The 23,152-nt window shown below is 31.7% G+C and overlaps 2 protein-coding genes across 3 annotated transcripts; one reads left to right on the forward strand and one right to left on the reverse strand.

Moving 5' to 3' along the window:
• Positions 1 to 9,955: 9,955 nt before the first annotated feature.
• Positions 9,956 to 13,649, forward strand: LOC129316039 (protein WHAT'S THIS FACTOR 1 homolog, chloroplastic-like). 2 transcript variants are annotated; one of them, XM_054960281.1, is made up of 2 exons: positions 9,956 to 12,067; positions 12,433 to 13,649. In XM_054960281.1, exon 1 carries the CDS (start codon positions 10,456 to 10,458, stop codon positions 11,641 to 11,643), a length of 1,188 nt encoding a protein of 395 aa, XP_054816256.1. In that variant the 5' UTR covers positions 9,956 to 10,455; the 3' UTR covers positions 11,644 to 12,067; positions 12,433 to 13,649. The 2 variants fall into 2 exon arrangements, with proteins under 2 accessions (XP_054816256.1, XP_054816265.1); XM_054960290.1 differs by having other exon boundaries at positions 12,444 to 13,649.
• A 615-nt stretch (positions 13,650 to 14,264) lies between these two features.
• Positions 14,265 to 16,836, reverse strand: LOC129316052 (adenylate isopentenyltransferase 3, chloroplastic-like). Its single transcript, XM_054960302.1, has one exon. The coding sequence runs from the start codon at positions 16,622 to 16,624 to the stop codon at positions 15,620 to 15,622; it is 1,005 nt and encodes a 334-aa protein (XP_054816277.1). The 5' UTR covers positions 16,625 to 16,836; the 3' UTR covers positions 14,265 to 15,619.
• Positions 16,837 to 23,152: the final 6,316 nt, after the last annotated feature.

Here is a 23,152-nt window from a genome sequence, read left to right on the forward strand (position 1 = left end):
TCTTCACAAAAATGGGTCACTATGTGGCCAGCCGAGAAACCTTGTTTCTCAGGATCTCTAATAGAGACATTGAACACAAACTCCTTCCCAATAAACTCATAAAAACAATCCAAAAGCACAACCTCATCTTTAGATTCCTACATTTATGATAATGTATTTTATGGTTGAATATCATATTTGATTTTATAAAATTTAATTATTAATATAAGATTTTAAAAAAATTAATAGAGTCATCAATATCAATTAAATTAAAATTGTCATTAATTCAATATCTATTATATGTGTATTGCTATTGCAATTTGATATTCAATATGTGTGTGCAATATTCATATTGCTATTAAACATAAAAATGGTGTTGAACACATACCTTAGGAACAGCGTCGAATACATACCTTAAGAATATACTTTCTTAAGTCAGCAGCAGTGCAGTTTACAAACTTAGAAAATACAGGATCAAACATAATGAATGTGTTGGATCCAGTATTATCAGCTGCAGTAAATGTCATCTTAAACCTACAAACATACATGTAAAATTTTAGAATATAAATGAATATCATTTGCATTAATACACAATTTTAACAAATACCTTGGTACAACAGTCTTGACTTTTCTATTGCACAGAGTGCAATAGAACCCATCACAATCAAGGTGTACTCCCTTATTACATTTCTTATATGCATTGTAGAACCAATCTCTATCAGTATTAATATCGATAACAATGCTAAGAGTCACAACTTCATCCTTCTACATTTATATTAGCTTGTCATATCATACTCCAATCATCATACAAAATCAATATAATATTCATAATATACCTACAATATACACAACACTTACATGTTTACAATCTGATAGTTCTTAAATCTTAACCCTATTTGGCATTGCAAGCAAAGATTCACCAATAGACTGAGAATTTTGGCTAGTCAATAGCTCTATGTCTTCATCTAAGTGATTACCTGACACCTTAAGATTAAAAATAAAATAAGATTATATTCATATAACTTGCTTATCAAAACCATAATCATAACCCACTGACAATAGTATAAACATGGCATAACATACTAAATCAAAATTTTATGGTATGACAGACTCACTTAGAAATAAAACTGAAGACCTCTGGAATTGAAGGGTGTACAAAAACTCGTGAGTAATACATTATGCTAGTAAGCCTCCTCATTTCTATGTAAGAATCAAAACATTTAGAGAGAATGCATATATAATTGAATCAATATCGTTCAGACATTTATGTAAGGACACGTACTGTTGAACCCCCTAATCTTAAACTACTGCAATATGATAATAACTAGCTTTTTTAGTGCCTCTTCTGTCAAGTTTAGTATATCATCTTTAAAGGCCCCCCATAAAGTACAACTCACCTTATTTTTCCTATAATGATAAGAATAGTATCAAATGAATTTTCATCACAGGCACCACAAATTAAAGAAGGTTTCAAGTATATTAATTGGTGAAGTTTGTGTCATATTACTCTGCATCTTTTAGGTTTATTTCTATTTGTTTTTGTTTTTTCCCATCCTTAATTGGCTCCTCCAACTCTCCAATTCTAGATAATCTTTCAATCATATCTGTCATGAAAGAAAAGTATGCCATTTAATCACATGTCATTAAGAACAATAGACCATTAAAGATTAAGATAGATCAAAATAGATAAATTAAACTTGGTAATTGCCCTACTTTTATTTGATTGGCAAGTGTTTTTTCCAAAAAAAAAGCAATAAGATTTTTAATAGATAAAAAAATTAAAATAGGATATTATCAAATAGAGTTTTTTGAAGAACAAATTTAGAAAATTTAAATATATACCAATTAAGTTATTATTATTCATTGCCTTTCTATCTGCAATATTTGAGATATTAATAAAATTGAACCCAAAACAATAAATTGAACCTATCTCAGGATGCAACTTTATAGTAGTAGAGAACATGAAGCTAATCATATAAGGATGATCTGTTGTTCGATACAATCCAGAGCACTGAGAGACTTCAAATTTTAAAATTTCATATATTTTAAAAGGATGCAACCTATCTTTAAAACGTCTCACAAAAGGTTTTCAAATAATTATAGAAATCCGATCACCCTATAATAAGTTGATTATTAGAGGAATACTTAATCAAAAATCAATATAAAATATAAGAACAAACAATACAAAAGTATAAATCATTAAGAAATTTAAATTTTACCAAACTTTATATATGAAATTAATATATTTTGAGTTTCAATATACATGTCTCAAAACTCCTTCATGACATATTATTTTTTAAATTTCAAATATCAAAAAATCAAAATTTTTTGAGACTCACGAAATTATGAGCGTTGAGCCTAGCATTAATAATCAGGAATATATTATGTCAAATTTCAGATGCTAATAAAAATCATATTTATAATTGTTGAGATTTATGAGGATAGATTTAAATACTAATAAACATCACAAAAGGTTTTCAAATGATTGCAGAAATCCGATCACCCTATGATAAGTTGATTATTAGAGTAATACTTAATCATGAATTAATATGAAATATAAGAACAAATAATACTATTCAGGAACATGACAGATGCAATCACATTGTTTGAATTTCACAAATATTTTTTATGCAAGGTTAATTTAATAATACCAAATGATATTATAAAAGTTCTCTAACAAATAATGATTTCACGAATTGCGCAAGCTGTTGAAAACTTTACTAAATGAAAGGTAATTAATGGAAACTATTAAAATGTTGATATTTTATAGTTCACAAATTGCGCATGCTGTTGACAATTAAACTTTACTAAATGAAAACTTCACTTAGATTTTTAATAAATGCATACTATTATATTTTGTATTATATGAATAAAAGGTAATTAATGGTGAATTATTAGAAATAAATATTTTTATGAACTATGATGTTGGATATAAATATATACACGATTGAGTTTAGCCATAATATTAGTGAACATGACACATGCGATCACACTATTTGAATTTCACTAAATGATACTATTAAAGTTGTCTAACAAATAATGATTTCATGAATTGCACATGCTGTTGGAAACATCATGGCAATATAATTGTAGCAAAAAGCATAAATCATATTCAACACCTTTTTTTATTAAAAAAACATGAATTATTGATAAATAATGTATAGCACTAAGAGACCCTCAATTTTGAAATTATTATATATTTTAAGGCGATACAACCTACAACAACATTGTCCCATAGATAGGATAAGTATTATATATTAGATATAATTAAGGGGATCCGAAAAATAAAATGCATAAACACTTACTCCAGCATCTTGGAAGACTAATTTAACACCATTGGATTTTTTGAATGAATTTTTACTTGACAATCTTCAAATATGAATCACCCTAACCATAATGCGCCAAACTTTTTGTTGTTGTGTTGATAGCACGAATAGCACGGATCTCAAAAATAGAAGCCATGGGTAGTATGAATAATGGTGGAAAAGAGGATGAACTTAACGCAATAAAACTCTAACGTGAAGTTGTAAAATATTCTATTAGTGTAACCTAGTAATTTAAAATTGAATAAGGATGATTTAGAAGGAAAAATTAAGAGGTTATTTAAAAAAAATCAAAATGATTGATATTAAAATTATTTTATTCAATGTAGATATTTAAGGAATTTAGATTTTACCAAACTTAATATATGAAATTAATATATTTTGAGTTCCAAAGTGCCTCATGAAAACCTAATCTCTGTGTGTGTGTGTGTCTGTGTATATTTAGATATATGTTAAACTAAATATACATGTCTCAAAACTCCTTCATAACATATCATTTTTTAAATTTCAAATAGGTAAAAATTAAAATTTTTTAAGTCTCACAGAATTATGAGCGTTGAGCCTAGCATTAATAATTGAGAATATATTATGTCAAATTTCAGATACTAATAAAATTCATATTTATAATTGTTGAGATTCCTGAGGATTGATTTATATAGTGAATTTTTTTTAAATTTTAATTTAAACACATATGCATTAATTTAAATTTGAATTTTAATATATATATCTGAATAAAAATACCCTAAATATTATGAACCTAAAATTTTACAGTATATTTAGGTTGAATAGAGTATTTAAATAGATAGATATTAATTTAAATACACATATAATCAGATTTAAATTCTAAATAGGTAAAATATATTTTTAAACACATAGTATTTTTTCTGAATATTTAAACAAATATATATTAATATAAATTTTAATCATAATATATATATGTAGTATGTAGACATGGAGTTATGCATGTTGAGGTTAGATATAATAACTGTAAATATATTATGTCAAATTTTAGATACTAATAAAAATTATATTTATAATTGTTGAGATTCAAGAGGATAGATTTAAATAGTAAAAAAATTTAATTTTTAATCTAAATATATATGTATTAATTTAAATTTGAATAGAAATATATATATATATATATATACATATACAAATACTCTAAATATTATGAACCTAAAATTTTATCATATATTTAGGTTGAATAGAGTATGTAAATAAATAGATATTAATTTAAATACACATATAATTAGATTTGAATTCAAATATGTAATAATAAATTTTTAAACACATAATACTTTTTCTGAATATTTAAACAGATGCATATATTAATATAAATTTTAATCATAATGTGTGTGTGTGTGTGTGTGTGGTATATATATATACAGAATTATGGGCGTCAAGATTAGATATAATAATTGTAAATATATTATGTCAAATTTCATATATTAATAAAAATTATATTTATAATTTTTGAGATTAAAGAGGATAGATTTAAGTAGTTAAAACTTTTTTAATTTTTAATCTAAATGGATATGTATTAATTTAAATTTGAATCTCAATATATATATATATATATATATACAAAAACTCTAAATATTATGAACCTAAAATTTTACCATATATTTAGGTTGGATAGAGTGTTTAAATAAATAGATATTAATTTAAATACACATATAATCAAATTTCAATTTCAAATAGGTAATAATAAATTTTAAAACACATAATATATTTGCATACAAATACCCTAAAATTTCTCTATATGTTTAGATTGGATAGGGTGTTTAAAGTCTTGCTGCATCGGATCTAAATTATAAGATATTTTCTCTCAATTAAATTTAGTCCAAAATATATAATGCTTGGGATTTTTTAGAAATTATATTTTTCAATCATCCATTTTTTGTTATTAATGTGGCTTTCTTTTACAGCATCGGAAATGTCATACGTTTCTCACTCTTGATTATAGAGAAACATACAATCAAGAGTGTGAAATTAGCACTTTTTTCTCACTCTCACCTTTTATCTTCTATATATGTTTAAGTTGGATAGAGTGTTTAAATAGATAGATATTAACTTTTATTGATATGATCCTTATTGTTTAAAGAGAAGATAACACAATTAAAATATGTTGACATAAACTATAAAATATTAATGGCAACCATATAAATTGACAAAGTGTAATTGCTGATAAAAAAAAAGAAAGCATAATTATTTAGATAAAAAAATTCATAAATGTTAAAATATAAAATGACAAAATGTAGCTCTGTGGATTATATAAATAAAAATTAAATTAATTTAAGAATTAATTTATTCACATTTAACTGCATATATACATCAAATAATCAACATGCTTTACACACATTAAATTGATTATTTTGAGTTAATTTATATTTTAGATTGGACATGTGGCATTCTCTCGTAGCCTTTAACCCAACTTTTATATATATAATAATTTAAAAATAAAAAATTTATTTTGAAAATAATTGCTATATTTTTCTTATCAAAAATTCATTTGAATATATTTTATTTCAATATGATAGTTTTAACATCTCAATTTAAATTTTAATAGTTAATTTGAATTAATAGAAATTTTAAAAAATATTTAAAAGTAAGCAAATTAGTAAGGAGATTATTATTAGATTTAATTTAGTATAAATCTAAATTTTAAGTTATGATTTTTAAAAAAAATAAAATTATTATTATTATTATTATTATTAAAAGAGAAAAAGGATATGTAAAATAAAAAAAATAAAATAAAAAGGGGGATAGGGACGGTTTATTGTGAGTGTGTGTGTTTGATATGATAAAAAAAAAAGGAAAAAAGGAAAAAGAGACAAACCGTTTTTCCCACTCACTTTCTTTTGTTTCCTTCTCTACGCGTGTGTGTAAGTTTGACATTAGATAATAATAAAAAAAAGAAGAAAGAAGAAAGAGGTAATGGGAAGTGGGACTCACTCTTTATTTTAAAATCACCAGACTTCTCTTGTGTTTTTCATTTCTCTTCTCTTTTCTTCATTCTTTCTTGCGTAACACAGAGAATGAAAAAAGAGACGACGAGCGTGACACCTGCGACAGAGCTGATTTAGAAGGTGAAGCTCCATATTAGGATATTTCAGATGAGATTTTAAGTATTCTAAGACTAGGTAAGTGTTCTAAATATTTTTTTAGTCATTTTTCCCTTTGAGCTGTAGATTCTAAAATTTTAGAAAACCTAAGGTTTGAAAGAGGAATGAATTTTTGGTGAGAAAATCTAATTGTTGAGATTGTTGGTAGTGTAATAAATATTCTAGAGTATTATTTTGTTGATAGAATTAAAATTTGAGGCATTTGAGTTTATCCCTGGATCCCTATGGGTAGATTTTTGGTTAAATTTAAAAATATAAATTGATTTATTGATATTTAGATGATTATTTGAGATGAAAAATAAATTATTATAGCTATAGAATAATGATTCTAGGCTTGAAATCAAGTTCGTAATTTTTGGGTATTTTTATATGCGAATTTTTGAAATAAAAAGGGAAATCTTGATATTAGAAAATTATTTGAATGAAATTATTGTAAAGGAGACTATTGAATCTAGTAGATAGGTTCAAATACATAAAATTAAATTTTAAAACTTAAGAGGCTAAGACTAAGGTCTTAAAAAAATGAAATAAAATAAAATAAATACTTAAGTGTTATAATATGAGTGAAAATTGTGTTAATAATATTATTGACACCTTGGGGTATGATTAATTGTAGATTAATTTCCTTCTGACACCATTCAAGCTTTGGAAGTATTGTAACTTGAGGGGTAACCTTTGACCTCTCAAAGGTTGAGATAATCGAGGAAAATCTATTTTATGCATTTGTATGTTAATTAATTAATTATGTTAGTAAAATAAAAGAATATATATATATATATATATATATAAATTTGAAATAGTTGTTTGTAATGCATGTGACTTTGTTGAGATTCTATGACTTATGACCAAGTTAATTATGACTTGGTGTGAGTAATGAGATTGATGGTTGATGATTATGTGTATACTCTTGGATATAAGTCATGGATTATGCACAGTGATGAATGGTATGAGCATGTTGAGTTTTGCATGATGCTAATGTGGTTTTGTATGATAATTTAAAAAAAATTAATGCAAAAGGCATGATTGAAATATGATGATTCTTAATGTTTGTTGAGCAAGAAAGTTGATGAGCATGTGGGATAATTTTAAATTATATATATGAGTTTTTGAAATGTATTTTCTCATAAGTATGATCATATGGCGGGAGTTCGCCTTAGTGAAAGAGTTAGCGGTTATACAAAATTCATATAGTACTTGGCTATTAACCAATAATCCTAGGGGTTATAGCCGCTACTTACCTTGTAAGGTACTATAGCATTGTTCATATTAAGGGACTTGACCTTACTGGCCTACTTGGAGTTTTGGGTAGAGCTAGTTTTGAATACGACACCCTATAGTGTGTGATTTGGGAGAAACCGTGTTCATCGATGAGTAAGGTAACCCTGGCCCGGCAGTCCCTCATGATATGATTAAGGCCTTGGGTAGTCTCACCACATGGACGATCCCTTTCGGTTGTTGGCCCATGAATTTCATGTCAGAGGAAATAAGGGAGGATATAAGGAAAAGATCGATTATGCATATTATTATTATCATGCCATTTGAGTGATTGATGGCTATGTTGAGAATATGATTATAATTGTGAAAATGAAAATATGTAGTAATTATGTGAATAATGTATATGTGGCTATTTGTTCAAATTTTATACTTGACTTTATTCTTAAAATTATTCACATGAGTTAAATGTTAATGTGATTAACATGTTATTAATGTGATTGTTTGAATGGTCACCTTGATAAATTTATTGGCCACTTGCATTCATGATTAATTATCACGCATTTGTATAACTTAGATATACTTTGGTTATTAAGTGATTGTACTCACTCCTCTCTTTTAACATATTACAGGAGCTAGCTCATCTCAGAAGAACAAAGGAAAGGAGTATTAGGCCGAGTGATAATAATCACTTCTGTAGGCCTCTCTCCTTTTATTTGATATGTGTATTTAGTTTATAATATTGCCAACTAAGATAATATATTCTTGATCTACTTGTACTATGGGTTTTGCGTAGGATGGAAAGGTATTTTGGGCTCTTGAGAATGTGTTTTGATGCTTGTGTTATATTAATAGGCCAAAATATTTGTGCAAGTAAAAAATAATTATTATCATGCTTCCGTATAGGTTTAATTGAATGATATGAGTTTTTAAAATATTTTAAAGACTTGGGATCCCTTTATATTAAATAGTTTAAAAAAATACATATTAAGAATTCATTTGGGTTAATCTCGTATTGGATAATCCATTTGGCTTAGTCCTTGATTAACCATGGTTAGTATGATGATTAAGTCCTAATTTAGGACGTCCTTTACAATAGTTGATTTAAAAAAATCTAGTAAAAAAGAAAATCTTGATGAAACCAATGAAAATAAGAGCAAGAGAAAATTTTAGATAAAAGAAGTGAGGAAAAAAAAAATCTTCTCATTCACTTTGATTCATCAGCATGGGTGCAAGATTTTGAGGAGGGCTTTTATCGTTAAGTTTTAAATCATTAAATACATTTTTTTTTGAATGAAAAGGCAAGCCTGAGGCTTGGAGAAAAGTACAACAAACTAAATAATGTTTAAGCTGTCTTCACACAATATTGCATGCAAAACAGGAGGTATTATATGAAGGAATTTAACTTTTGTATCAATTTGATGACTATTTAATGCCAAATAATCAGCACATTGCAGACTTCTCGATAAACATGATGGATCTCCACCTTTTTGTTGCTATAAATGAGTTCTCGTACATCATTGACATCAATCCTTCAAGAATGATCCACAACATAATTTTATAGTATCATGTTAATGGCATTCAACATGTCAGAGTATAGAATAATTTTGCTACATTCAAGTTGGAAGGCAACCTCAAGTCTAGTTTTGATGGTCATCATTTCGACAAGCACGATTGGAACATCTCTCAATGGACGTGTAAATCCTCATGAGGTGGATTTTCTAATACGTGATAAATTACACTATATTTCTCTACTAACATTATAGGAGTAATGTAGATTTTTCAAAATCAAAGAATCATTGACATATTTGATATATATGAACAATCTTGTATTTAATAACCTAGATTCATGAACGGTGAGAAATAAAATGAAGTAATTCATGAAAATTATGATCTATTTATTTGAATTATAAAAAATATAACGTCTATAAAAATATGATAATATTTATAACAAAATAGTAATTTTTTTGAAAGAGGAATAATATTAATATTACTTTATACAACTCCTACTCTATTCAATAATTATAAATTAAATTTTTTTAATTAAAATCATTTAAATATAAATATTTTTATCAGATCATCTAACGATTTTAATTTTTATCAACAAATCTCTTTTAAAATGGGCTCAACACAACAGGCCACTCTGTTAGCCCGTAAAGTTTTACAAAATGGGCTATCAAAATTAGCCCATTTTACATACAAGCTGGGTTCTTTTTTTTTTTAAAAAAAAATGCTGTTGCATCACTTGCCTGCCCACTTTCCCTCCCTTTAATTGCCGCGACCCTAACTAATTCATAATCGCTTCATTTGGTGCCCTGCCCTAAGTTGAATCTCCATGACGGCGCAGCTCTTGTCCTCCTCCAGCCCACCAGTCCAGTCTTGCGATATCCCCCACCTTCGACTCTCTTCGAGTTTACCTTGTCTTCTCAAGCTCATCGCCACCACGTGAGTTCACGGTGAAGCTTCCACTTACAGTCATAGAGCTCCAATCTGCGCGGCTCGACTGAGAGCTTGAGACACTGAACTGAGGCTTCTATTCGTCGCTGTCGAGTGTGACCACGCCTCCACGGTGTCGCCAAGGAAAGTTTCTTCCCCTTGCCCGAACCGTTATAATTTTACGATAAGTTAGTAATGAAAACGAAGCCATTAAGCTTTCGACCCAAATTGTAGTGGATCCTCTCGTATGTGAAATCTGAAACTATGAGCCCATTTTGGTTTTGTTAGAAATTCCCTCGATACGTGGTTGTCCTTGCTGACCACTGTTGTTTGAAGGCACAGTGGCGGTTGTGAGGCCAGGCTGCTCTTCCGCATCAGGTATGTTTAACAAATCCCGCAACATTTTCGTTCACAATCTAGATGCTCTTTTTGCTGATCGCAAGTTCAATCTTCGCGTGAAAAAATCTATAAGTAGCCTCAAAGTAGTATGGAGGAAAGACCCTGAACTGGACCTAGCGATAGAGAAGGACAAGCGATATAAGCTCTGCGCTCGTGTTGTTAAGGAGGTTCTTAATGAACCAGGTCAAGTAATCCCATTGCGATATCTTGAGAAACGACGTGAGAGGATGCGTCTTAATGTTAAAATTACAACCTTTTTAAACCAAAACCCTGGCCTGTTTGATGTCTACTATGATCGTATCAAACCAAAATCGGATCGCGTTCCCTTTCTAAGGGTTAGCGATCGGCTTAGAAATTTTCTGTATGAAGAAAAAAGGGTTTATAGAGAAAACGAGCCCTTGGTCGTGTCGAAGTTGTGTAAATTGTTAATGATGTCGAAGAACAAGGTGATTAGTGCAGATAAATTGCTTCACGTGAAGAGGGAATTTGGGTTCCCGAATGATTTTTTAGTTAATTTGATTCCTCAGTATCCGCAGTATTTTAGGCTAATTGGGTGTCCTGGGGAGGAAAAATCATTTATTGAATTGGTTTCATGGAACCCCGAATTTGCAAAATCTGTTATTGAGCAAAGGGCTGAAGAGGAGACGAAATTGACGGGGATTAGGGTTCGGCCAAATTTCAATGTGAAGCTTCCTCCAGGTTTTTTCTTAAGGAAAGAGATGAGAGAGTGGACTAGAGATTGGATGGAGCTTGATTACATATCGCCATATGAGGACGTGTCCCATTTGGATCAAGCATCACGAGAAATGGAGAAGAGGACGGTTGGGGTATTCCACGAGTTGCTTTCTCTTTCATTGTATAAAAGGATTCCAGTGCCAATACTGGGAAAGTTTTGTGACGAATATAGGTTTTCAAATGCATTTTCGAGTGCATTTACAAGGCACTCGGGGATTTTCTATGTTTCCTTAAAAGGAGGGATTAAAACAACAATGTTGAGAGAAGCTTACAAAAATGGTGAGTTGATTGATCGAGATCCACTGCTTGAGATCAAAGCTAAATTTGCTGAGTTGTTGCAAGACGGTTGGCAGCAAAGAGCAGAGGACTTGCGTTTGCGAGGAGAACAAATTAAGAAAGACATGAAAATTTTAGCTGCGAAAGCGAGTGAATGAATTAAGAATGACATGGAAATTTCAGCTGTGAAAGATAGTGAATATAAAAAGGGCGTTATTGAAGTATGAAAGGCTTATAGCGGCAGATGGCCTTGGTAACCGTAATAAGAACGGCAGGTAAATTGAGATTAAGCCTTATATATTATTATATATGTCGAGATTGTAGTTAATACCCTGTTATAAATGTTTTTTTTTTAATAAAGAAAGCTGTAAGTTTGCTGTAGAGTAATTTTATTTAGTGATTCACATTTTTCTTGGTCTATGTTGTTGAGGTCAATTTCATCATGTTTGTAGAGCAATAAAACTTTGAAAGATTGCGGTTTGAATCATATGCACTTTCACTCGCAGTGTTGCTGACTTGATTTGGAAACGACAAATTGAATTTCCAATTTGAGAACTTGAGTCGAAGTCTAACTTCATCTTGGTAAGATGGGCTTAATTCATGAACTTGTCCACGCTGCTTTATTAACCTACTCCTCTGGTCAAATCTTCCAACGTGTTTCAGAAATAAGTAAAATCTAAAAATTTAAAAACTTTTTTATTTTGTCACTATCAAATATACGTATTTTAATATGATATTTTCTCTTTTTAACATCTAATAAAAAAGTAAAGAGTAATTTATGAGATATTATTTTAAATAGGTAAAAAAAAAAAAAATCTTCTCTTCCTGTTCTATAAACAGGAGAGGAGGGAGCATACAACGAATCCCCTTTTTCTGCTTTCACATTTGAGCATTTTCAATCATTGTTGAATGGCGTGCTATAAGAAGTCAATGACATGGTATGCTAGTGATGTGGTAGGATTAAAGCGCAATGAAACTCTTTGGGAGACGTGTAAGAAGTATTGTCTATGCTAATGATGAATATCTGGTGTCTGAATACTCTCTGATGCGCTGAAGTCTGATTACTCCGAGTCTGAGTGGAAAACTTTTCTGCTACCGCGCCTCGGCCTCAGAGCAGCGATGCAGCAATTGTTTACCTGGCAATGAACTAAAGTTCGATGGGAGGTCATGCAAGTTTCATGAAGAGGGTTGTCGCAGCCAAATGATTCAATGGAAAACAATTTCCTACTAAATCATGTCCTCATGGGATCTTCTGTTTATTTGCGGTTTATATCTCAACCATCCTTTCCCTCACACTCTTCCCTGATGTTGGAGTTGTTCTTTAAATTTTAAAATGAGTCTGGAAGCAGGTTGGTGGTGCGATACTGATTAAGGTAACTTTGCATGCCACCTACAAAGTCGTCACACACAATGGATGAAGAATATAAACGAGTAAGCCATAACCATTCTCTTGGCAATAAACAACCCGATGGGATCGAGAAGCATAACGGTATGCAAGTATTTAAGCAGGATTACGGGGTCGTAGGGGCATTGAAAATTTTTTCCAGTTTCTGAAACATTAGCCCAAGAGAGAGAGAAAATCAAGCATGGAGAAAGTGGTGGCTTTTAGGTTAATAACAATGACTGTGACATTTCTGGCATTAGTGCCGATGCGGGAGAGCCACGTTGTGACATCGCCTGAACCTCGCCCACTCTGTGCAACCCAGTTTTCCCTAGTAAACTATGCTTGCTCATCACTGCTATTCGTGCGAAGGCCCCCAAGTTTACCTGCACACCCCGATGACCAAGAACATGGCCATGCCCATCACCACGGGCACCATCACCGGCACCTGCAGCCCAGTCCTCAAGAAGAAAACTGCTGCCGGTGGGCTAAGAATGTAGACGGTCAATGTGTGTGTGAACTTCTGCTTCACTTTCGCTTGCCCACTTTTCTTACGAGGCCATCGCATCAGTACTCGCTCACCATTGGAGAATCCTGCGAGGTCACTTACTCGTGCGGTGGCCCCATTTGATTCGCGAGTTTGAACCGTACGACTAGCCGGAAAATGATTTAACGCGGTAGCGTTCCGTTTTAGGTGTTTTGAAGCTTTGCTCATCTGTCGTCTTTAGTCTTTTTTGCCTTTTGTTGTTATTCACATTTGGCTGGTGTGTACTTCCTTTCTCACTGCCATCTAAAATTGGGAATGAGTCCCAAGTGTGTTGGGAAAGTGTGGTGCTTTGAGCGACAATAATATACCACGTGAACAATTACAAAAACTGTTTAACGTCAAAATCTCCAATGAATTACTGTAAAAATGACGACCCTTGAGAAGGTCCAAGAGCAAAGAATCGAAATTAAGCACAAGCACGCGACTCACTGGAAGATTCGTATTTGATAAGAAGCTTGCGTCACTAGGTAGGGGCAGTTGGCGCAGAGACGAAGCTTAAAAGACGGTGATTCCAGTATCTATAGGTTTTTCGACTTGAGCGTTCACTTTGATCCTCTGCAAGTGGTTATTAATTTCCTCTTTCACACTCTTTCCACATTCCCCTCGTAATTAAGTATATATCAGTGGTGCTACCTTCATCAAGCTTCAATGAATCCGCTAATGCAACAATTAGCTTTTGAGTTAAATGAAACTTCGTTTCGGTAGCCGTTAAAATGCACGAAGTTGATGGAGGATATGTGAGGTCGTGTGGTTGATGAAGATGGTGTTTGGAGGTAGCGGGACTACTGCTTTGACCAAAAGCTGAGGTAACTCAACTTGCAGCAATGGGGGAAGGCTTGTGGGAATCCAAATCAAAAGAAAGATAAATTAATAAATGTCATTATCGGGGAGGAACAAGACAAAAAGTTAAGGCTTTTTATGCGTTGTTTGGAAAAAAAAAAGGATTATATACTCTGCTTGGACCATTTTTCAATTGAAAAAGAAATCACATCTCACTGTTGGTCAAAGAAAAAAATACGATGCCTACAGCAAAACGACAAATTACTCAATTATATCCTTCTCAAGAGCCGCTTTCCATCCAACATTGTTCAGTAATTCCAAACCAAAATTCCATATTTAAAAACTCCAGCTGCTTAGAGTCATGACTAAAGGGGTGAATTTCACTACATCTCAAAAATCTCATTAGAGGTATGCAATTTTTTGATATTTCCAAGCTAATACAAATATTTTTTATTTTATTAAAAATATATAGATCACTCTTCTATTCTCAAAATACATCCCAACCTCATTTCAAGCAAATAACAAATTAAATATACATCCCTAATTTTTTAAAATATATACATATTTCTTTGGCAAGTAGAATATTTGAAAACCCAAAAAAAAATTAACATGTTAACATGTTGGAAAAGGCACACTTGAAAATGGCACAATTGAATCTATTAGTATTAATTTTTCTAAAAAAAAATATAATCAGATTTTACATAAAAAAATTAATTATTACGAAATATATTGACAACTAAAAAGACATCTAATTTAATTATTAATAAATTTTATAATGATAATTAATCATTATAAAATGTATTGACAATTAATAGAACATTTAATTTAATTGTTAATAAATTTTATAATAAATTTTTAACGTGAAACTTTAATATACTTTTTTTTAACATTAAAAAATGGGTGAAAAGAGAAGATTAGAAAATGAAGGAGGAGGGAATGTGGTCCCAAGGGCGCTTATCCAGGATTGGGAAATAGGACTGGGACGGGACCCGATCGGCGCATCCCATTCTGGTTCGTGTACGGAAAGCGGCGTGACTCTCTCTCTCTCTCTCTCTCTCTCTCTCTCTCTGCGCTTCTAACTTTTGAGTTTAATCCCCTCGCATCCTTTCCACCTCTCGCTGTACGGCTTTCTTAAAAACACGTGATAGGAAATGACGCCGTTTTGCTCCTCGCATCTTATCAACCCTCCCTCCCTTCATGTTCTCCTCCCTTTCCCAAGTCCTAATACACCCACACGGCCACACCTGACACCCTCCTTCCTTCCTTCCTAATCGGCTAATCCAATCTCTCCTTATTAATATCACCACATATTGGTTATTATAATAACTCACCTTTTTTTTTTTTATATGAATAATACAATTTAGAGCAACACGGTCAAGCTTCTCATGGAGCGTGATTTTTAAATTTTTAATTTTTTTTTTATTGATCAGACAGGGCACCGACCCAGAGACTGAAGTTGAGCCGACGAAGCAATGGCGCTCTCCCAGGACGCCAACCTCAGCCCCCCAGCCACCCCACTCTTCGTCATTGTCGAGTTGCGAAGAAACTGGGCGACGATCTTCGCACTTGGCTCCGCCACCACCTTCCTCCACTCGTCATTCTCCTCTCCTTCCCCGCGCTTCCGGAACACCGACGTCGCATCTACGCGATGTATCTTCCATCTCTTCACGCTCCACAGCCTCTGGATCTTCCCCAGCTGTTTTCTCGCCAATTTCCACGTGTTCTTCTTCATTTCCCTCATCGCTTCTTCCAGCAGCCTCCGCCTCGTCTCCTCGTCCCCGCTTGCTTCCCTTCGAAAATATTTATCGAATTCTGGAACTCCGATTGCCTTCCTGATCCCTCGTGAATAGTCCCCTTTTGGATTATAAAACGGCCTCAATTCATTCACCATTCCTTTCTCCAGCATCTGATCCACCCGTTGTGCCACGTACGAATAAAGATCTGGTAAGCCCGCGTCTACCCAGACGCAGCAGAAATCGTACCTTGATCGGAATTTATAGTCGTCGTCGTCGATTAAAGCCTCCAGGAACGAATTTGAGCCTCCGACGATGATCGGAAGCTTTCCACGATCCCTGATTGTCTCAATGGCGAGCGAGGCCATGTCACAGAAATTGTTCGCCGTGAATTCCGAGTTGGGATTCTCTGTTCCTAGTAAATGGTGAGGAACACCGCGTTGTTCTTCCTCGGCGATCTTGTTTGTCACTATGTCGAGTCCTTCGTACACTTGCATTTTATCGGAGTTGATGATCTCCGCCGGAAAATGGGTGGCGAGGTCGATGGAGAGCCGGGACTTGCCGGCGCCGGTGGTTCCCATCACGAGCAAAACCTTCTCCTTCTGCCGTGGAAGAGAGGTAACGTTTATTTTTGGGCTAACAGAAGAAATATTTATTAGTGGTTGTGTTAGTCTGCACGTTACCATAGTGATGGTCATGGCGAATAAGGAAGAAATTTTGTTATTGCTCACACTAAAGTTGGCACCTCTCTCACTCTCTCAGCGGGACTGAGAAAGAAATCTAGACAAAGGAGAACAGATGATTAACAGAAGAAACCAAGAGAAGTAAGACTGATCAATGAGGAAAAAGTCCCATTATTTCTTAATTTAGATTGCTGACACAAGAACTGGTCAAGGTTGATTTGTGAGAAGAGAATGAGTGTGGTATTTATAGCGTGCAACCTTGCGTCAATAGGGTCACTCTCTGCCCCTGTTAGTGGACTTGCATTTCTCGTTAAAGCAAGAATTATTAAATGGTCAACTAGGAAAAGTGGCGTTGCCCAATATTCTGCCCAATAACTCTCTGTCCCAAAGTGTTTTAGGCTTTTAGATTTATGCCATATGAATGGCCATAGCTTCAATTGAGCCATTGCTGAAAGAGGAACTGCGACGCCGTGTTGTCCGTCTAGGTAATTAGACTCAGTGGGCATAGGGAGGTTCTTTTCAATTTTCATAGTGGGCTCATTTTGTGGAAAGAACAGCAAATTGCATTAGAATATGGCTATTGATAAGGTCTTTCTAATTATTCCATTTTGTTTGTAGGTTACGGTTTTTGTCTTGTATATCCTTTCTTTGCTAGCTATCTAATAATATCTAGCAACTACAACCACGCACTTTCCCACGAAATTCCATCTCACAAGATAGGCTTAAATATATTTGATGCAACTCTTACTCTGTACAAATATAAAATATTTGAATCCACATTGAGATTTCAAAGTTCTCAAAACCCATTAGAAAAATTCGAGGTGGGAGTCAAGAGAAGAGAAGATTAATGCCTTTTTTTTTTGGTGTGTTTGGAGTATAATTAACATACAACACACAAAATTTGTTCCTGATTAGTGAATGATTTTTTCTTGATTGTCAGTTCTCTTATGAAATGAATGTTGAATGGTTGGTTTGAAAGAGCTTGCTTAGCTTTTTTTCCCCCTTGCAGAATGTTCTCCGTGTGCATCGCGTGGGAGAGTCCATGCTAGTTAACATGCAACACGAAAACAGGCACTTCAACATATATTTGCGGTGAGTGGCGGAGGAGAATGTGACAAAAGGGAAATAAAGAAAGGTGACGTAAGCAATCGAAGGCATTTGTTCTGGGGACGAGAACAGTGAGCCGTAAGGAGTAGTACTGAGTATGAGAGTAAGTTGTGAAATCGACATTGATGGAAAGAGGCTCCGTGCATGGAAGATGGATGGAGGTTGACCGTGTCGCAATTTGTGTGACTTGGAGTTGAGATTCTTGCAACATGTTTTAATTTGTCAAAATAGACTTTACTCTTCTCACCTTGCTAAGTTGGTCCCAAATTCCATATTTATGCAGCGATTTTGATGCCAGACGTTCCAGATGGTTCTTCCTTAGTTGTACAAGTCATCGACTTGAACTTGACGTTATATTCCATACACAACATATATACATTAACATTGTCGTTTTCCGCAGATATTGAGATTCACACACCCACACACACGTGTTTTGATACTGATTTATCATCGGGTTTAAGTTTAACTACTTTTGGTTGAATTAGCATATTGGTAGAATGTTAGCGCAAATATTGTAGCTAGCTAGCTAGGTCGATTGAAATTCCCCCTTAAATGAGGCTGTGGATTGAATTGTCACTGAGGGAAAAAAAAAAAACTACATCAAAAGGAAAAAAACAAATTTTAGTTATGCCTCGCGAGCCTCAAGAACAAATCAGTCAGTCACAGAAATAGTTACTGAAGAAAAATACAAACAAGTCAAATCAAAGGGAATATATTTGATTTAACTCGAACAGGAAAAATATATACCATAATTGAACTGATCTGAAAGAAGAGAAAAGATTCGATGCCTGTAAATAACGCGGTGGAATTTTTCAGGGGCGTAATAAGTTAGAGCGACGTTGTGATGAGAGAAGGCACAGTTCCGTGTGTGTAATTCGTGGCATGTATTGCGTTTATTGGATTCATTAATTGAAGCCTGTCCCCACAGAACAGAATAGCACAAATTCCTCCCTCAAATTGCCAGTTAATTATTCAAATTCAAATTGAATTGAATACAAGTTGTTGGGGTTATACATTAATTATAAATGAAGGCTTGTCATTAATACAACAATAACTTACTTTCTTGATACCTTGAACATGACTACTTTTTCCTTCCTCTCTCTTCTTTTGTGTTTTTAATATCAATTTTTTTTAGTTCTAAATTGGCCCTCTCTTGATATCATATTATAGTATTATATTAATCACAAGCTAAAGTTTGTCACTTATATTAAAATAACTTAAGTTGCATTGAGAAGACTCGTCACATATTGATACAGTTGTGATTAATTCTCTAATCATCCAGTGCAAGATTATCATACGTCTTATATATACAAGTATCGTGCATGGATTTGTGCTGTGCCTACCCCCAATACTTTGACTCCATGATCAAAGTAGATACCATGTTTCACTTCACCATTGATAAATTGCCCCGAATACGTTAAAAGGATTCATTTGGATAATATTAGTTATGCCTGAGCATTCATTAACTTCTAATCACCCGTGTTGTCCCAGAGAATATCATCAGAACTACATATAATAATATCTTAATTTTATCTAAGAGATCAAGCAAGCATAATTTCCAAGCATTTCATTCGGCGACAGAGTTAATGGGCACGTTTATTTATTGACTATCAAGGCACATCTATCGCGAATTTATATTTAACCAAAGATTAGGTATCCTCTCATTATTAATTAACTAACTTTCCAGTCTCGCATCTCCTGTAATATTTCTCTAACGTTAGGACTTACACTTAAGATTATATTCGTATTCACTTTTTTTCCTAATTATTTTATTATCAGGTATCTTTACATAATGATTTAGTCTAATATATATATATATATAAAGATTCCACGTCTTCGAGCATTGTCTTCAATTCAAGTTTTGTGAATCAATAAACCATATTGGGAGATCTTTAACTCATCATGTATGCGGTCCAACTCAACTTGTATTGGTTAGGAGTATCAAATTGAATGGTTCTAAAATCTACAGTTAAGACTCATGAAAAAATTAATTTTTTCTTATAATTATTCTTAAGACTTTATAATTAATTAAGTACATATATATCTCACTTGTTTCTTTTAGAAAAATACGCGCTTATAACAGTAATAAAGGTTCAAATAATCCTTCTAGCTAGTGTGTGTAAAGATGAGGAATATGCGTGCATGCACTGTGAGGAATTGAAAAGATCAAATACAAGATATTTAATTGTTTCATTTCTCATTAAATTTTATATGGAATTATATAGATAAATTTGACATCATATCTTAATTTTAAAAAATAAAATACCAGGTGCATGATTTTTTCTCAAAATATATCTACTCCCTTTATTAAAAAATATAAAACATTTTTTAAGAATTTAAATATTAAAAAATGTAAGGAATTTTTAATTTTTTGAGATGTAATTATTATTTTTTTCAAAAGTGTCCCTATTAATAATAAATTTATATTTATTGTAGGGTATTTAATAAAAGTAAATATGAAAAGATAAGATTAATTAAAAAGTAAATAATTATTTTATTAAGAGATTAAATTTAATTAAAAATATCTTATATTTTTCTAGCGGAGAGAGTAAAGCGTAACCTCTTTCTTTATAGTTTATTTTATAGCATAAAAAATGTTTAAGTGATGAGTTATGTTTAGGAGATTTATTAAAATTAAAATACATCTTTAAATTCAAATAAAAATTATAAAAATATTTATAAATTGTTCATAAAAATATTGTTATATTAACAAGAAGATTTAAATTTATAAATTTATATATTATTAACCAAATTTTTATAAACCCGAACTAACTTTTACTTAGGGCTGTGCAAAAGTCTTCCAATCCTGTCTGGTCCAGTCCAACCCGAGATGGTCTCAGTCTTATTCGGTCCGTATAGACACTGATCCTTCAAGACCAAAAAGACTAAAAAGATCAAATTATTTCTTCGGGTTGGACTGGACAAGAGACTGGGCATTCGGACCACTTGGTCCAGTCCAGTCCTATTAAATTTTTTATTACAATTATAATTAATTTATTTTTGACAAATGTTTAAAGTGTAATTGATGCCAAGGAGATGATTATATAAAGATTTGTTGAGTTTATTTTTAAATTATTATTACAATATAGTGTTGTTGAATTTTATTGAGTGCTGTTTTTGTTAAAGTTATAAATTTAAATCATTTGAACTATAACAAGAATATTTTTTTATTATTAGAAATTATTATGAATTTATTATTATAAGTGTTTTTACTATCTTAATTAAGTTTATTATGTTGAAATGAATTATTGTCTCTCATAGAATAAAAAAAAAAGTTAAGTGAGTACTAGACTGACAAGACCAGTCTCCCAGTCCTATGGATCAAGTTCGGTTTTATTAATCTTCGAGTTATTACTGAACAAGACTAGATTATGGATTATCTAATCCAATTTTTTTTATGAAAGAGACTGAACTTCGAGTTAGAGTAAAATTTAATACCCTCTTATTTTTTGTACAGACTTACTTTTACTGATAATATCTTGACCTTTTATGCCGCCACAAAATGGATGACCCTTTTCAAAGAGCGGAAGGGGGATCACAAGAAATTTTAAAGAATGATGGGATTGGATTGGGGTGTGAGGGAAGTATAAATATTAAACTTGTATTGAGAAATAATCAGGTATCCATGCACTGTCACATCAGGTAGATTATTGTCAGCTTTTATATATATATATATATACATAACTCTCTCTGTTTTTCTTTTTTATTTAAATGGTACTATGTGCACGAGCCATAAATCACTGGACACCACAGCATATATCCCCGCCATCGATTAAATTCCAATGATTGAAAAAGCTAAATCGAATCCACCTGCATACCATCGATCGGTTTGAATTTCGACGAAAAAATTATTTGAAGGTTGGGCCACTTTGGACTAATAATCAAGTCAAGAATCAAGGTTAAATTAAAAATTAAACTAAATTTTTAAAAATTAAACTACTAAAAAAATACTATTTTTTTCATTTTTATCAATTTTTTAACAAAAAAATTAATTTTTTAATTATTTAATATTATGTTACATCATGTGACTTATTAAATTATGATAAACTTAAAATATTTTATTTTATTTTTTAGTTAAGTAGTAATTTTATATTTATTTTTTATATTTAGATTATTATATATATATAATTTTTACTTTAATTATTACATTATCAGTTGGACCATATGAACTATGGATAGCTAATCTTTCTGATTTAATATTAGGTCCGATTTTAAAAATATTGTTAAATTCACTAATAGCTTCTTCTTTCCTCCCAAAATTAGGATCATATTATGATTTGTAATAATTTTTATTATATATATATATATATATATACTCCCTCCGTTAAAAAATGTGAGGTATTTTTTAAAGAATTAGACGTTAAAAAAATTAAAGTATTTTTAGTCTTTCAAAATATATTCATTGTCTTTTTTAAAAAAATGTCCCTATTTATAATATTAATAGAAAAAAATTAAAAAGATAGGGTTAATTAAAAAATAAATAACTACTTTATTAAAGGATGAGATTTAATTAAAAATATTTTATATTTTTAAATAAAAGAAATATATATATATATACACACACACATATTAATCATACATCAGTATACATTATTCGTCATAGTGTGCGCGCGCGCGCATTTCCATCTTGGTTGTGGGATTATAAGGGCGTTGAATGTTGAGCAATCATGCTTGTGGCACGCGAGCCGATATCTCAGGGATATGGTAGAATATGGAAACAACCAAAGCATGCGTTCACTAAATGATGCGAATCCAAAATAATTTCGACTCAATAAATTTTACTAATAAATAATAATCACTTAAGTATTTTAAATTTAAAAATTATTCACACGTGCATTTTTATTTCGTAAGAACATCCTGATCCATCCACACACCTTCAATATGAGCAGAAGTTTTATTTATTTTTCGGTCTTTAACATCATTTTTCTCTGAATGAATATGACTATCTCGTGCCAAAAAAAAAAAATATAAAACGAGAATGATTAATTGCGCCAACGCATTTTTGGAGTCCACTTTCTAACCAAAGCCTACAAGTTTTGGTGTGGAAGTCATTAATTAGTGCATCCGAAGATTAAGCATGCCTTCATGACGTGACAATATGGTCATAGACTCATGGTATCAAACATAGAGTGAATGCTTGTCAATATCAAAATCTTCAAGATTAATTGCTCTCTTTATGACTTACCCGCTTCAGATCTTCAAACACTACTGCGTGATTCACATTAATCGCCTTTTTTTTACACCCACCAAAAAGATAAATAAACACTAATTAGTATAAGTGACGAACCCAGAAAAATTAAGTAGTGGGGGCAAAATTTTTACTGAAGATAAATATTTATTTTTTTAAAAAATATAATTTTAAATATTTATTAAATAATTATTAGAGAATAAGACATGAAGCGTAACATTATAATAGTTTATCAGATAAAACTGTCT

This window comes from Prosopis cineraria, unplaced genomic scaffold (assembly GCF_029017545.1).
Source record: "Prosopis cineraria cultivar Desert tree isolate PC_DT_omini unplaced genomic scaffold, ASM2901754v1 PC1, whole genome shotgun sequence".
Lineage (NCBI taxonomy): Eukaryota > Viridiplantae > Streptophyta > Magnoliopsida > Fabales > Fabaceae > Prosopis > Prosopis cineraria.

Excerpts from the sequence above, each read along its gene's own strand:
- LOC129316052 (XM_054960302.1), bottom strand. The coding sequence starts at position 16,624 with ATGACCATCACTATGGTAACGTGCAGACTAACACAACCACTAATAAAT.
- LOC129316039 (XM_054960281.1), top strand. The coding sequence starts at position 10,456 with ATGTTTAACAAATCCCGCAACATTTTCGTTCACAATCTAGATGCTCTT.